This window comes from Psittacula echo (assembly GCF_963264785.1).
Source record: "Psittacula echo genome assembly, chromosome: 1".
Taxonomy (NCBI): Eukaryota; Metazoa; Chordata; class Aves; order Psittaciformes; family Psittacidae; genus Psittacula; species Psittacula echo.
In genome coordinates this window covers 137535384-137550822 of record NC_137735.1, presented here as the reverse complement: position 1 = coordinate 137550822, position 15439 = coordinate 137535384, and the positions used below count along the sequence as shown (strand labels likewise).

General features: G+C 37.7%; 1 protein-coding gene across 1 annotated transcript in view; it reads left to right on the top strand.

Moving 5' to 3' along the window:
* COG5 (component of oligomeric golgi complex 5) overlaps window positions 1-15439 on the top strand; it is a gene marked incomplete at its 5' end in the record, with an annotated part of 193097 nt that overhangs the window by 65507 nt on the left and 112151 nt on the right. Inside the window, one exon of the mRNA XM_080615705.1 lies at window positions 14012-14142. Coding sequence (XP_080471831.1) covers window positions 14012-14142 — 131 coding nt within the window. The remainder of the gene's footprint in view (window positions 1-14011; window positions 14143-15439) is intronic.

Here is a 15439-nt window from a genome sequence, read left to right as displayed (position 1 = left end):
ATTTAAACAATTGTAATGTTAGTTTTAGAGAAGTATCTGTTTCTTTCCTGACCTTGAAGTGATTAGTAACTATGAGCAGTGAATTCCCCTTTGTGAGGCTTGAGAAGAATCTGTTGTCAGATTAAATATTCTTTAGAATTATAGGAACTGTAATAAAAGTTATGGGAAAATCATATGAGTGCACAATGAGTCTGTGTTTTCTCAATTTTATTTTGAAGTATTAAAATGCTAAGCATCTTTTATCCTTCAAGCAGCCCATTTTTTTGGTCCGTTCAACTTTCTTTGTGTTAATTATTAGATATAATTGGCGAACAGATGTAGGTAGCAATAATTGGCTCAAAGATAATTATGTAATTCTACAAAGAAAGTATCAGCATTATTTATTTAATAAGTTATTTGCTAAATTAAATGTTATCACCCATCTGTTAACAGTTTCTGCCTTTAACGACTGAAAGACTTGCTTGAACTTACTATTTGCTTCCTTGAATAGGCAGTCTTTAACTCTGCTACCGAAGCTGTGCATTTCTAAGTCAGTGTCTGTGTGGCAGTAGGGACAGTAGAACTCTAACATATCATCAGTACCACATCTGAGAAAACTTCACTTTTCCTTTTTATCTCTTTCAAAGTAATAGAAGAAAAACTACGGCTTCTCGTTCTGTTTACATCGATGTTTAATGTATTGAGAAGTTAAGTACAATTTTATGAAATTTTAACTCATGGCAATCCTAGATGTTCATACACGTATGTACTTCCTAATTTTAACAATATGTTTTTTTCAAGGAAAAAATCATGATCAATATGTGTGAAAGAGCCCAGACTAGGAGTGCTAAATCATAATACTTGTTTAGATTTTTGAAGAACTTTCACAGATCACAGAAAAGTTATGGTGCCACCACTGTCTAAAGGCAGACCTGGAGCATGTATTAAGAGCTTATTTGGTTTTTGTTCCATTTTTGAGGAGCAGTTGTGCAGTTGTGCTGTTCAAATCCCCTTTCTCTGGTGTTTCAAGGTGAGCAATGATTCAGGTTTGTGATTTAGCAGATTTGGTGGCTATGGTGAACACTGCAGAGCAACTCATGGGATGGGTTGCAGCACTTCCTTCAGCTTGTTTGCATTCTTCTTTTGCTGCAGGTTCAGCTAAACATTACAGTAAGTGCTAAGGGTGAGAGTTGTGTTTCACTGATTTGTGTCTATATAATTTTTTTTAGCAAACTGCAACAAATTGTCAGGGGGTGGTGGTGGTGTTTAAAGTTATTTCTTTTTTCAGTTTCACTATCCAAATTGTATGAGATAGAAGGTGTTAAAGCATCATCAGGCATAACTGCTATCAGTCTTTGTGTCAGGGTTAAATACTTTATATTTCTACTGGAAGGTCAAAAGGCATCTGTAGAGGCTAACTTCAAATGCAAGTATTTGGAATCTGAACACTGTTAAGTTTGGCTTTCAAACAACATTCTTTTCTTGCCTATCTTTAAGTACTGTTGCTAAGTTTTGTTACTGCTAGAAGAACTGGCAAGAATTCTGGCAGACTGGGCAGGTTTCTGCAACAGGCTGATTTCTAAATTTAAAAAGGCTTGTCTGTAGGAGATCAGATATATTGCACAATGTTTTACAATTTTGTTATATACAAGATGCCTACAGAAGCACTCTGGATAATACAAGGTTCACTTTGTTCTCCCACAGAGTATGTGAGGTACATAAAACCTGGGTGATTTATAGCCTATGCAACATCTGTTGACTGTAAAGATGATAAAATCAAGTAAATCTGCAGCTAATTGCAGGAAGTTATTGATGGTATGCCAAGAAAGAGGTGGGAGGAATTAAGTATGCATTTATTAAACACAAAAATTACATATATTCAAAAGTACCGAGGGAGTTAACATAGCTGGTGCTAAAGAAAATGCAGTTCTGCCTTTTTAGAAATGTTTTCCTGAAGGTGTAAGTATGAAAGGGGTGAATGGTGGGTGTTGAAAAGTGGCAGGAGAGACCCATAAGGAGAGAGGAATATGAAAGAAATATTTACAGCTTATATTAGAGAAAAAAGTAGTATTTCCACTTATCCAGGGGCCAAGATAGCAACATGGGTTATTAATTTGATTTTACAGAGCTGCAGCTCTACTGATCTTAAAGTATCTACTGGCATTTACAAGCATGCATTAGAAGTGATCCATGTTCTCTCATGTACAAACTGACATTTTTGGATGCATGTTTTAGTGCAAAAATAATGATAAAACCTCAAAAAATGTAGGCTATATCTCACTGAAGTGAAAAAATGAAGTGCAGCTAGAAATAACCCACTCAGTACTTGTAGACTTGTACACTTTAAGTCTGTAACTGTCCATGTATACCTTTATCAGGATACGAAAGTATTCAAGAATTAGGTCATTAACCATTAACATCATGAATTAAAACACACAAATGAACCAATATCTCTTGTGCCCTGCTTTGAGGGCACTGATTCAGTTAAGAGTCAGCTAATTTGATGTCTCAGCAACTGGTGGGATGTTTGAAAGAAGTTATTTTTGACTAAGGTTTTTGAAACACATCATCCGTTTTCCTTCACTTTCTTTTATCATTGCCTGTGCCTATTGCAACATGGGATGGTACTGATGGAAACTGAGTCACTGTACCTTTACATAATGCTCTATATTAAGAACTTCTACTTAGCTATTGAATGATAACATATCAATAATATTTAAAAGCTGCCAACATGTAAATTTGTTATCTTTTACATCGCTCTACTCATAACTATTTTGCTTGCTTTCATGGCTTTAGTCACTGAAGTAAGTAACAGAAAGACAAAATCATATACTTTCATTTAGATGAGTCCTTGTCTTCATTTAGGAAAGAGATGGTTTTCTTCAGCCACTCCAGTAACACAGTTGGAAGAGCATAATTTCTTTACATGGGTGTATGATACAATTGCAATATATTTTCAATGCAATTATCTCTTGCAGATGTGAGAGTAGATTTCTTTTCATCCTGCTTCATTTTATATACTGATGTGGTGCTCCATTTCAAGGACTGCTTATTGTTCACCTCTTTGGATTTTATGAAATATTTCACTGACAATAAAAATCCTGATTAATGTCTGCTTTAAATTTATTAAAAACAAGTTTTATTCACCCATTCGTTTTCCAGTCTTGGATGTTCTCCTGAAATTTGAGCAGAAATGCTGTTGGCATTGGTAATGAGCAAGCAGTGCAAAGCTATGGGCTTAGATGGGGGTAGGGAGGAAACTGTCAAGGTGGAAAGCAGATGATGGCACTAAATTAATCTCATGGAGTAATAAGACCAAACTGTACAAACTGGTTTGTATTGGTATTCTTTCACAAGCTACATTCCTTCATAGTTTTCTGTATCTTATGTTTGATCATACTACCATTCTCATGATTTTCAGCCTGTAAGTTCATTTATTTAGTAGTCCCCCACTTGGGCTGTCTGTCTCTCCTGTTCTACATTATACCTTTCTGTCCCCCTTTCTGTTTCCATCTTTTTCACATATGCTGTACACGTTGCTTTGCATCTGTGATATTATGAAGTCTGTTCAAAACAGAAATAGGACAACTAGCTTTTTGCTGGCTACATTCTTTATTTTTACTCCAACAAAAAGCTCAGAAGGAGTATTGACTTGCAGAGGTATTATTGCTTTGTTGCCACAATAATTTTGATTTTGAAAGTCCACGTATATCTGAAGAGCAGTTCCTTATCTGTGCGTCTTCTAAATTAAACTTCAGTGAATTTATTATGGAGAAGTGGGGTTTCTTTTCTGTTTATTTTTACTGAAGAGCAATCTTAATTATCAGACTAAAATGTGGACTTTGTAAATGATAAAGATACTGGTTTTGTTTTTGTGATTATGTATCTTTCATTTCATGTCAGGGACTTGTAATGTATAGGTTTTGGTGTAAGGAGTTTTCTTTTGAATAGATATAGAATATTTAGGGTAGATTTGGTTTCAGCTCCATCCAAATGCTGCTGATGAATGGCATGAATGTTACAGTTCTTTGGGAGTATCTTATCACAGAGAATTTAGAAAAAGTGCAGTTTTAGTTACTAAAAATGTTTTGAGAGCTCTTGAGGAGGTTTCTCAAATTAGCTTGTTTTGAGGGAAGGCTTAAGAAGCTCAGGGTGATTTTTTAGAGTTCTAGATCTTAATGTTTCATGCTTTACCAATTTTAATTTTATTAAAACATAAACCATTGTCCTGGGTTCAGCAGTAGCAGTCAGTTTTTCTCCTTCTTAGTAGCTGTTGCAGCACTGTCTTTTTGACTTTCAGCCTGGGAACAGAGATGATAACACCGATGTTTAGACTGACCAAGGACTTTGTGAGTCTCATGCTCTGCCAGGGAGGAGGGGAAGCTGGGAGGAAGCAGGGACAGGACACCTGACCCAAACTAGCCAAAGAGGTATTCCATACCACAGCACGTCATGCCCAGGGATGTAACTGGGAGCTACCCGGAAGGGCACGTCCTCTTTTCTGTCGGGCTCTTTTCCGGCGGGCGGTATCGTATTCTCTTCGCTTGTTATTTCTCTTATCATTATTATTATTGGTGGCAGCAGTAGTGATTTGTGTTATACCTTAGTTACTGGACTGTTCTTATCTCAACCCGTGGGAGTTACATTCTTTCGATTCTCCTCCCCATCCCTCTGGGGAGTGTGTGGGGGGGAAGTAGACTGCATGGTTCTAATTTACAGCCGGGGCTTAAACCACGACAACCATGCATTCCTGTGGGTTAATATCCTCCATGGGTAAGGTGTACAGCACCCAAATACACAGCACTCCCCAGATATCTAATTAGAATTTCCTATGGTGTAGCTTCTGTCTCTTGCTTCTTGTCCTGTGTTTGTGCACCTCTGAGAAAAGTCTGGCTCTGTCTTCTGCTGACCACCCATTAAGTAGCAGAGGACAGTAGTTACATCTCTTCTTAAACATCTCTTTTCTGTGTTAACGAACACAGTTCTCAGCCTCTCCTCATGTTCAGTCTTGGTGGTTCCCTGTTGGACTCACTCCAGTTTGTCAGTCGTTCTGGGAGGCAGTGAGTACAGTGGCCCTACAAGTGCCAAATAAGAAGAACAATCACTTCCCTCAATCTACTGGCTACACGCTAGCTACACCCAGTTGGCTGCCTCTGCCACAAGGACATACTGCTGATTTATGTTGCTTTACTATCCACTGTGTCCTTTTCTACAAAGCTGCTTTCCAGCCAGTGAGCACCTGACCTGTTAGGATGCCCAAGGTGAACAGGGCTGAATTTGCTTTTGTTGAACTTCATGATGTTTCCTTATGTCTATTTGTCAGAGTTGTACAGGTTCTTCAGGATGGCAGCTGTGCCTTCCAGGGTACTGAGCACATCCTCAAATTGCCGTCGCCCATAAACTTGCAGAAGGTTAATTTTGTGCCATCACCCAGGTTCCTAACGCTGATATTAAACAGTACCAGCCTCAAGGCTGACCAGCACCAGCTGCATGTGGAGTCACTGCCCACTGCCCTTTGAGCCTGGCAGTCCAGGGAGTTGAGGAGATGGTGGGCAAAATAGAAAGTGGCAGGTTTGGTAGGTTGTGGTTATGCAAGGTTGTGAGTGTTCAGGGGTGAGGGGAGGGTTGAGTCGGGGGATCTAATGATGCGTTGGTGGGGGAACCTTAAAGGAGTTCAGCAGCTCTTGCTTTAGGCCTAAGTGAATGTGGGAGTAGTGTGGTATAACTTGTGATTAGACCTAAGTAATGTTTGTCTTGGTGTGTTAAGCTATTTTCTGAATCATGGCATTTTCACAGGAATGTCTCCAAAATATGGTGCTCATTGTTAAGTCAGTGATGATGATAAAAATAGATACCAAACTCATTTCCATCAATTCTAGGTCCCGCCTGGCATCTGATTTCCAGCTAAGGGAGCAGTAGGAATTAACTCTTCCATCAAGACAATTTAAATGCAGCTTTAATATAATGTTAAAAATAACTAGTTGGTCTTCGTCACTGCTCCTCCAGTATTGCTGTCAACTTGGGGTGTGTTTTTTGAGTTTTATGCATGCAGTCTGGAGAGAAGCGACAAGTCTCCTCTTTAAATAGGATTGGTCATAGATTATATTAAGCCCTACTCAATATATTTTTACACAAACCATGTTCTTTAAACAAATCAGCAAAAATCATTTGGAGGAAGCAAAGATGATCCCGAGTGCAGGACAACAACTCATTCCTTCTTATTGCAACCTGCTTCTACACCTAAAAGCTTTCCCTTTGTTTTAACATGCTAGAAGAAGTTAAATTATTTCATACCTATGTGATCTATTGAATTCCTAATTTTCTTCTGAAGCAAAGCTTTAATCAGGTAAGATAATGCTTCATCATTGGAAGTGTTCAAGGTTAGGTTGGGCAGGGCTTTGAGCAACACGATATCATGACAGATGTCCCTGTCCATGGTAGGGGTGTTGAACTAGATGATCTTTAAATGCCCCTTTGACCCAAACCATTCTGTGATGATACAATATACATGACAGGTCTGTTTTGCAGTATGACATAATTGTCTGTGTTTAAATAAGTGATTCAGGTTTTGCTTTCTTTGGATAATGTGCTTTGCACTGGTTTGGTTTTGGTACTGTTGACCTAATTTCTTTAAAATGAAACCAGTCTTGGCATGTGATTGTTGATGAAAAACTGAGAAGTGTTTTACTTTGTTTTATTTTTAATGTTTCCCTTCACTAGGGATAACTGTCAGAAACTATACAGGGTTATCTAGTACATTTTATTTCCTTTCCTGGACTTAAACAGCAAGGGTATGTTAACATGCTATCTGAGAAAGCAAACAGAAATACGGCACCACTGGCCCCACTCATTTCTGGCTCCAGCAGGACAGTTTTGCCTCACTTGATATTACCTTCAGCTAAAAAATGAAGCCTTATGTATTATGCATATGAATAGTTAATTTTTAAGATGGAGAAATTGATTAAATAAAGATCAGTTTTCACAGGAACTTAATTTCATTTTAGCGACAGAGAGAGATTTTAGTCTTGATTGTTTCACTAAGGAAAGGAAATATTTGCAGGAATCCTGTCCTGTAGGAAAAGGAAGCAGAGCAGGAGTTTTGTAAGTAACTGGCATTTTAGAAATAAATTTTTCTTCCTCTTTAGTAGTGAATTCATAACACCTGCAGAAAAAATCAAAATTAGTAATTTAAATATTAATGGTTTTGTAGATACATAGATTACTAGTTTTGTTTATGTATAAAATATATAGCATCTTGTATACAGTGCATAATATAGAGCAGTGACATTCTTACTTTGAATACTTCGCAAGGCAACTTAATCTGTGCAGTTTTCGTAGGAATAAACATCTTTTTGTGAGGAGCTCATGTTGTATAACTTGACTGTAAGACATTGTTTCATAGTAACTGTAAAGGAATCCATTTCACTTGATTTAAAAGCCTAATATAAGCCTTGCTTGAGCAAGTATTTTGATGCCTGATGCAGAGTGTGAGGCAGTCATTTCAGCCTATGTGGAGAATTAGCCCAATCAGAACACGGAGAAAGGTTCTTTTTGGAGGCACCATCTTCCAGCCTGAAGACATACAAATGTGCCTGCTCTTGCCATTCCCCACCTGCTCTATGCGTCAGTTATGTGGAAGATACAAGTGCCTTCAAGAAATAGACTATTCTTCAAGTTAGGGTGTTGCGTATTCCACTTAGAGAATAAAGATGTGATACAAATGTTAGGTTGCTTTCACCAAAGAGTGAGCATTGGGTTTTTGCTGAGATGTTGGGATCCCAGGCTCTGTTCTAAGACTGTTTTTAGTTTTGTATTACCTGCATTGATAAAACCAAACAGACATATTCAGGCCCAGCAGCGTCCTGCGTTGTTGGTTCAGGTACAAGTGAGGCAAACAGAATCTCATCCTTGCTTTTCAGTAGCTAGGGCTGTAACCGCCATTTCCATTAGGACCATGGAAGTTTGCATGCTGGATTAGATTTGTGGCCCATTTGAATTAGTAAATTACTTTGAATTACTTTATAAGCATATGGAAAAAATTCAAATGGGTCCTCAGCAGTTCTAACAAATCAGTCCACTCTGTTTGTTTTGTGCTTGTATCTAGGCACTTCTGTAGGACCGAAGACTGAATGTTTAATAACCCTTTTAAAAACTGAAACTGATTATCATTATTGAGAATTCTCCCTCATTAAAGATATCATATGCTTTTTACAATATCTGTCCAGTCCCTTCTAATTTTGTGTGGCAGAAATAAATATTGCAAATACAGTTTAGATTCAGTTTCATGAGCATCTTCTACCAAAGCACACAAGCTTCCACCAAGTAGGGGAAGTTGTATCCTGCCTGTGAGTTTCTGTTCTCTCCCTATGCTCTTATGTGTCTGCATCCTGCACGAGATGAGAGAATGCCTTTAGATAAAAGCTAACTCAAAAAACTCTCATGAGTGCTAAGACTTGCAGGTGGGGTTGCAGTGAAAGAACAGGCTAGCAGGTTCAGGGCATGGAGGTGGAAATTAGAGAATGTTCTGTTAAGGGCAGCCTGCACTCAGATCAGCTCTAAGTACTAATAACATTGAAGTTTTACTCCATTTTGATGGTCTTTATTTGTAATGTGCCATTTCTAATGGACAGTTTCAACCAATTTGTTCTGATGCTTAAGTTAACCTTGAGAGAAATTTTCAGTATGAATGCTGTGCTCTATGCACTGTAATGTTTGCATTGTAGCAGTCTTCTGTACTATTTCTTAATCATGTTTTGGTAGCCTCTCCTGTTCTGCATACTTAAGTCCCAGCAGAACTCTTGGGTATCATTTGATACCTGTTGACTTTTTGGAATTTAAGTCAGTAGTTTCTTCCAGAATTCTAATTTTTCTTCATTACAGAAAAAGAACGGCCTTAGGGTACAGATATCAGCAACATTTTCTGCAACTGAGACTGCAGAAGCAAGATAAAACAACTGATCCATGCAAAAGAAATAAGCCCCAAACAGAGAAACAAAAATCTATGATTTTATGATTGTGATTTTATTTAGAATTTCAGGAATGGCTTAATTTCCTTTATTTCACCTCCCCCATGTCTAATGGAACACCTCTGAATGTGTCATCGGAATCTTGAGAGTTATGTGTTGAGGTGGTGGTGCTGATCTTAGGTGTTTGCTCCTAGGGAATCCACTTCAGCTCTTCAAATATCCTTTCCTCTCCAGTTTATTAGCATTACTGAGGTTACGTCTCAGAGCATGGAAGGATTTCTCATTTGGCTGAAGTAGCCTCTTGAGTGATGCAGTCTAATCACATTGGTTTATTACTGGCTGTCCTGGTTTCCTCTTTGTTAGTGCACCTGACTGTCCTTGGTAGACTTCTGTTGATTCTCTAGTTCTAACGAAAGCTCACAAACAACTCAGACTAAATGAAGAGCATAATACAGTTTTTTTTGTGGAGCTCATAGGGGTGCTAGCTTCATAGCTACCTTTTTTACAAAACATACTTCAATACAATACTGAAAAGGTTTTTTTTCCTGTCTTCATTGCATACAGAGGTCAAAAAATGAGATTACATAATAGAAAGATTCCACGTTGTTGAGTCACTTAGATTAAGGAAAGCTAACCTTGTTGCTCTAAGTATTGTTTTTCTGCCTCATGTACTGTGTGTGTATCGGATTTATTGCTGTCTGTTAAACTCTGCTTACATAACTAACTGGGTTTGAAAAATGCATTTTTAAGCATCTCAGCCAGTAGATTAGAGAAGCTGTTTACATTTAGTAAATCAATAACATTTCAAATTGGAATGACCAAAATATTTTTCCTTGAAGAAATACAAAGTTCTAACCCTTTGTTAGGCAGAGGTAGGTTATAAATGTCACTGATTCCTAGGGCTCAGTGTATTCTGACTTGACATACAGTATTTTTGTTCAAGAAGAGGATTCAGCAGGCAGTCTGTATTTTAAGTCCTTAAAAAGTAATTTCCAGCTGTGCTTTCCAAGCTTAATAAGGTGTGATAGTTAGAAGCAATACTAGCACCGTATGGGAGAGTTAAGGATTTGCTTTTATTTTTATGAACCTATGTAAAGAGTTACAGTTACCTGAGGATGAGAGGTAGTGGAGTGGCTACAGGACTGTAGCTCCCTCCTCTAATTTTCTCTCTGGTTCCACTGAGCAGAAGTGGCTGGAGCAGCGAGGCTGCTTGCCATGCTGGTGTGAGGGCAATGCCTGTCCTGACTGCATCTTGCCCTGGCATGAGATGTTATAAGATATTTAGATTCTAATTAATTTAAAGCACAAGTCTTATCAAGGTTACCAAAATATTAAATATGTGCTTTTTAAATCTGATAAGGTAGAATGGCAGTTATAAATGCTGTACTCACTAAATCTGTTACTGCTAACGGAGTATTAGTTTTACTCTAGGGCTTTAAGTTTAAAGCAGAAGGAGAGCCGACAAGTTGTAAACTGGGCCCCAGTCTGCCGAGTCTGAGCTAGCTGGAAGATATGCCCTTGTGTGTGCTTGATTCCTGAGAAGACACAAGTACCTTACAACCGATGTCACCCTCACCTCTGATCATGACCATAGTGTTATTGACTGACTGTGCATGGCAAGAAGCAGAGTAAGGATTGCACAAGCACCCGAAGTAAAATCCTATGTTTCCTGGTCCCTGCGTTAGTAACTAGGAGTATCTTTGTTGTATTTCACATGACGTGGTTTCTTTACTAACTAGAATTGTCAGGTTGGAATGTGTGAGTTCCTCTGCAATGTTTTAAATAAAATGGATCCCAAAGGCACCATGGTTCTGCCTGTGATCTCTGCGCCCCTTTGTCAGCTGCCCTCCTGCTTGGCTTTGTTGTGCTCTCTGTTATAGCAGCATCACTCTTGAGAATACTCAAGTGTAGAGTTTTCTAATATTGACTACTTAGACAACAATCAGAAGGTGCACATCCTGCCTGTGCTGCAACTTCTGCTCTTGCATATGAATGGAAGGACAGCACTTGCAGGTGTTTCTGCTGTAAACCTGCTATCCTTATGAAAACTGCTTTTCTTCTGTAAACGGTAAAATATGATTGCTAGGCTTTCCTACTGGTTAGAACAGCAACTGAGAGCATCCATAGCAGGATGTCTAACCATGGAACCTGCAGAAATACCCTCTGTTTTGAGGTCCTGCTGAAATGCATTGTCCCCAAGCAATTGTCCTAATTTTGTTAGGATTGCAGGAAATTTGAAACAAAGCTGCAGATTTTGGCAGTTCAGCAGGAGGTGGCTTCCAGTCTAAGGCACAGATGGAGGTATCTGGAGAAGCCAAAACAGCATGGTCTTTCTGTTCCTTTCTTAAAAACATCAGAAAGATTAGATTTTTAGCGCTTGAAATGGCTGAATTTAGATTTTGAGATAAAATGCAGCAGGGAGAAACAGTGTCTTGTTTGGTTCTCTTCCACAGATTTTTCTGTGCATTTAGGAGATCAGAACCATATTTTAATTTCAGTTTGTTTAAGCAGCCTGGGGTTGCAGAATATGATTTTATGACATAAGTGAACTCCACAGCAGATCTTGTATTTGTGGGCTATATAAGTCTTTGATATTTGCACCTTTTTTAATTTCACGTTGCCAAGAAATTTCTTCAGCACTCAGTATGGCAATAGACTTACTCTGTGGTAAGCTGTTTACACTTTTTTCCCTGTGCAGCTGTGAGGAAGGGGTCAGAAAACTAGTCTCCACATTCAAGACACTTGTTCATTGAAATTAGTAATTGAAGTTAGTGAGGGTTTAATATTAGTCTTAATAGGTTCTGATGCAAGGCCACCTGCAGTTATTAAGCTTAGTCACAGCAAAAAGTTGCAGGGAAGTAATGAGTAAGTGTGGCTGCTGTAGTCCCTAGCAAAAGCAGCTTTGTAAGCATGCCTGCATATAGGGCTTCGTTAACAGCCTGTACAGCATGAGGTGTGCTGTCATGCTGCTCGGCTGTCCTTTGACTTCTCTGATCCATTTTTAAACAAATGCATACAGTCAAAAGCATTTTCAGGCCTATTCTTAGTAGGCTAAAGCCTATTTTGACAGACTGTACTGTTAAGAGTGTTGATTTCCTTTATGACTTACTAAGCTTTGTGCAGTATTTCTCTAAACTCTTTGTTTTGGTTTCTGTATCTTCATTCTTTTTGGTGTTTTTCGTCTGCAGGTATGAGGATGTTCTTCTCTGCCTAGCTGTGAAGTGACTCACTTGGAACTTTGTGTTCAGTTGTGAACATGTGGTTGCTAAATTTAATGTGATGCTTAGATTAGTTTATTGTGAATAAACAAAAATAATTGGCTACTAAGGTGAAAAGTTTTGTGGCGAAGAATTAAAAGGTCAGTCAGCTTAGTTGGAATTTAGGTCTATGTCTTAATAAACTTACTGGGAGGACATAAAAGGAAGATAACAGTAGGAAGTCATAGTGGGTTGGAAATGGAAATAGTGTGACATTGTCTTGTGAAGAAGTATCTGACACTGGGTGGAATGCCTTGGCCATTGTTTTGTTGGGTTTATGGGTTCTTTCAAAAGAAGCAGTGGATGACCTGCTTGATTGAGCAAAATGCTGAGAACTGGGTAAAGGAGAATAGTCCTGCGTTATCTTGGAGATAAGCAGTAGCATAAAGGTTTTCTAGGCTGCTTTTACATTTCTCTGCAGATCTAATCTAAGGTAACCAGACATGTTAATTTTATAAATTTGATCATCCATTTCACACCTAATTTATGTTGTAATTTTAAGTGGAGAGATGTGTCTGTTCTTTGAGGAGCCTAAAGCAGTAGGTGTTCTGAGGTTGTGCTTTCCATTTTCCAGGAACATGGATTTCAGAGCAGTGGCCATAGTTGGCTTGATTTGCAAAAGTGTGCAATAGTTATGGGTGTAATTGCATAATATTTGAATGATTTGAGTTCTAGCCCAATATAAGCTCTAGATCTTTGTTAGCCTGAAGGAAACTGAATATACATTTGCTGCATCCCAAGTGAGTGTCACTAAGAAATTAAAGACATATGGAAAGAGACATCCATTCTCCAGTCCTTCTTTCAAGAACAGGTCACCAGTTAGGTTAGGGAAGGACTGCAAGATCAAGCAAAGAGCCAACAGGAGGGAACAGAGAGGTCAGGGACCTCAGACAGCATGAAAACCTTGTTTTTTACGCCCTTGGTTGTGTTTCATAACTAAAGTTGTCCCACATGAAAAGCCTAAATAGTCCAAAGAGCTGGCATTACAGTGTCACTCCTTTTAAAAGAAAGTGAATTTTTCTGGGAGAAGGGATGTCACAGATTGAAGCCTCCTTTGATAAAGGGAGATAAGTGTTGGTTTTCTACGTGTTGGAGTGCTCTTGTTAATAAGCAGTTATTAGTGAAAGATGAAGCGATTTGGCCAGATCTGCATAGGCAGTGACAAAAGTTGAGTTTAAATAGATTTTCTTGTTGCAGTCACCAGTCCAGTCCACTATTCTGCAGCTCTCCTACTGACTCTGGTTTCAACGATGATAATAAATATTGTGATGTTTCTGTGATTTTTTTTTTTTTTTTTAAGTTTTCTTTTCTTGCCTTTTTTCCATGTTTGATACCAGATGTTTAGAAGTGCAATTTAAATAGACGAAGTGTAGTTTAAATCTATTCCAATGTAATACATCTGGAATTTCAGATCTTGGAGCAAATTATGCTTATTCAAATATTTGGTTAGAGAAGTTTAATTATCTGGTTAATCCTTTGGGACAAGGAGATGACTTCTTGCTTCTTCCTGCCCTCTGACTGAGATTCTGGTGTTCCTAGAACTCATGCTTTGCACTTCTTCAGGAATGTCTGGGTCTAAGAGAAGTGCAGTGAAGTAAATTCATTGTGCCAAAAATCCAGGTTTTCTTGAGTAATAATCTTCTGATTTTCATTTTTTCTGGTATAATGCATTACTTTGATGTACTCTGTTGTCAACTGTTGTATGTAAAAATACCCCTTGGAACTAACAGTAAATTCTAAGTGTTTGAGTATGTTTAAGATGTTCCATTATCCTATGTCATCCTTATCGGTGTTTTGTTGCTTTTATAGATTACCTTTCTCAAGGGATAGATCTCTCTGGAATAGAAGTAATTGAAAATGACTTGCTTTTTATTGCAAGAGCTCGGCTTGAGGTGGAAAACCAGGCTAAAAGGTTGCTTGAGCAAGGTGTGGAGACTCAGGTAAAAAACACTTTCTTCTTTACTTCCTTTCAATAGTGAAGTGCAAAAGTATTTTTGGCCTTGTTTTCCTTTGTTTTGTGTAGCATTGTCTAATGGAGATTAAACATGAGAAATGTGAGAAATGTGAGATTATGTGAGAAATTCTCACACATGAGCCTATCCAAAGAAATTGTCAAAACCATCCTTCTACAATATTTGCAAGAATAAAAATTGTATTCTGGTTTTGGATCCTGCAAAATTTGCAGGATCTGACCCTGAAACTTGAGAGAAAGTAGGTGCTGAGCTAAAGTCTTCAGCACTAAATGCTGTGATAAAAGCTTGATGAATGATAGGACATCGCATTATGCCCAGTATACTACGTTGCCAGTATTGCCACACTTTATAGATAAATCTGAAAAATGCAGTTTCTTCAAACTGCGTTTAGTTACAGTTTTAAGTTGTGCAGTAATATGTTGAAGCATTTTATAAGATTTCCTATTAGAACTTTGAAGGGCATTTTAAACTTTGAGGTAAATATTCACTGTAGGGAATATGAAAATGAATATGCATAATTACATTCATCCATATTAAATGTAATTATCTACATTTTTAATAATCTGGCTATGTCTGTTATTTAACTATTTGTAGTAGCATTAGTGCTGTCTTCTTGCCTTTTTAAAAATTTAGTTCTTTTGCCTATATTTTTTAGTATTCTTTAAAAAAAGTATTTTAAATCCCTGATACTACAGTGAGAGCAAAAATCTAGTACAAGTTCCTAACAAATTTTGGTTTTAAATTAAAGAACAAAGAGGATTAGAACAAGACATTTTTATGCTGTTTGTTACCAGTGGTTAAGCTTACGTGTAAGGCAATATAGCAATTATTTGTACTATTGATAGTTGACATGAAAATAGAAAACATAGGCAGAATGGAAAATTTCTTCATTAAATTAACTTGGTTAGACAATTGGGGATTAAAATTTTCAGTGTCTCAAACTTTTGTTTAGACCTTTGATTTCAAGTAATTTTCTGCAATAAGAAGTCATGTGATAGATACCTGTGATTATTTACTGATAGCAAAATGGTAGGAAAAAATAGCATCCCGTTTTTTACTTAATTACTATTCAAATGTTGAAAGTCCTGGCTATTTGAGTATGTTAGCAAGCTTGTTACAAGCTATGAAGCATATGCAGTGTTAAATAAAGACTGAGCAAAGATAGGGCCTAAGAAAAAGCAAATGTACATTTATTTTAAATGTAGCAGAAGTCTTCATCAGTTTGTACTCCTTCTAGTTTTTCATGTCAGATTTGACCTTCTCT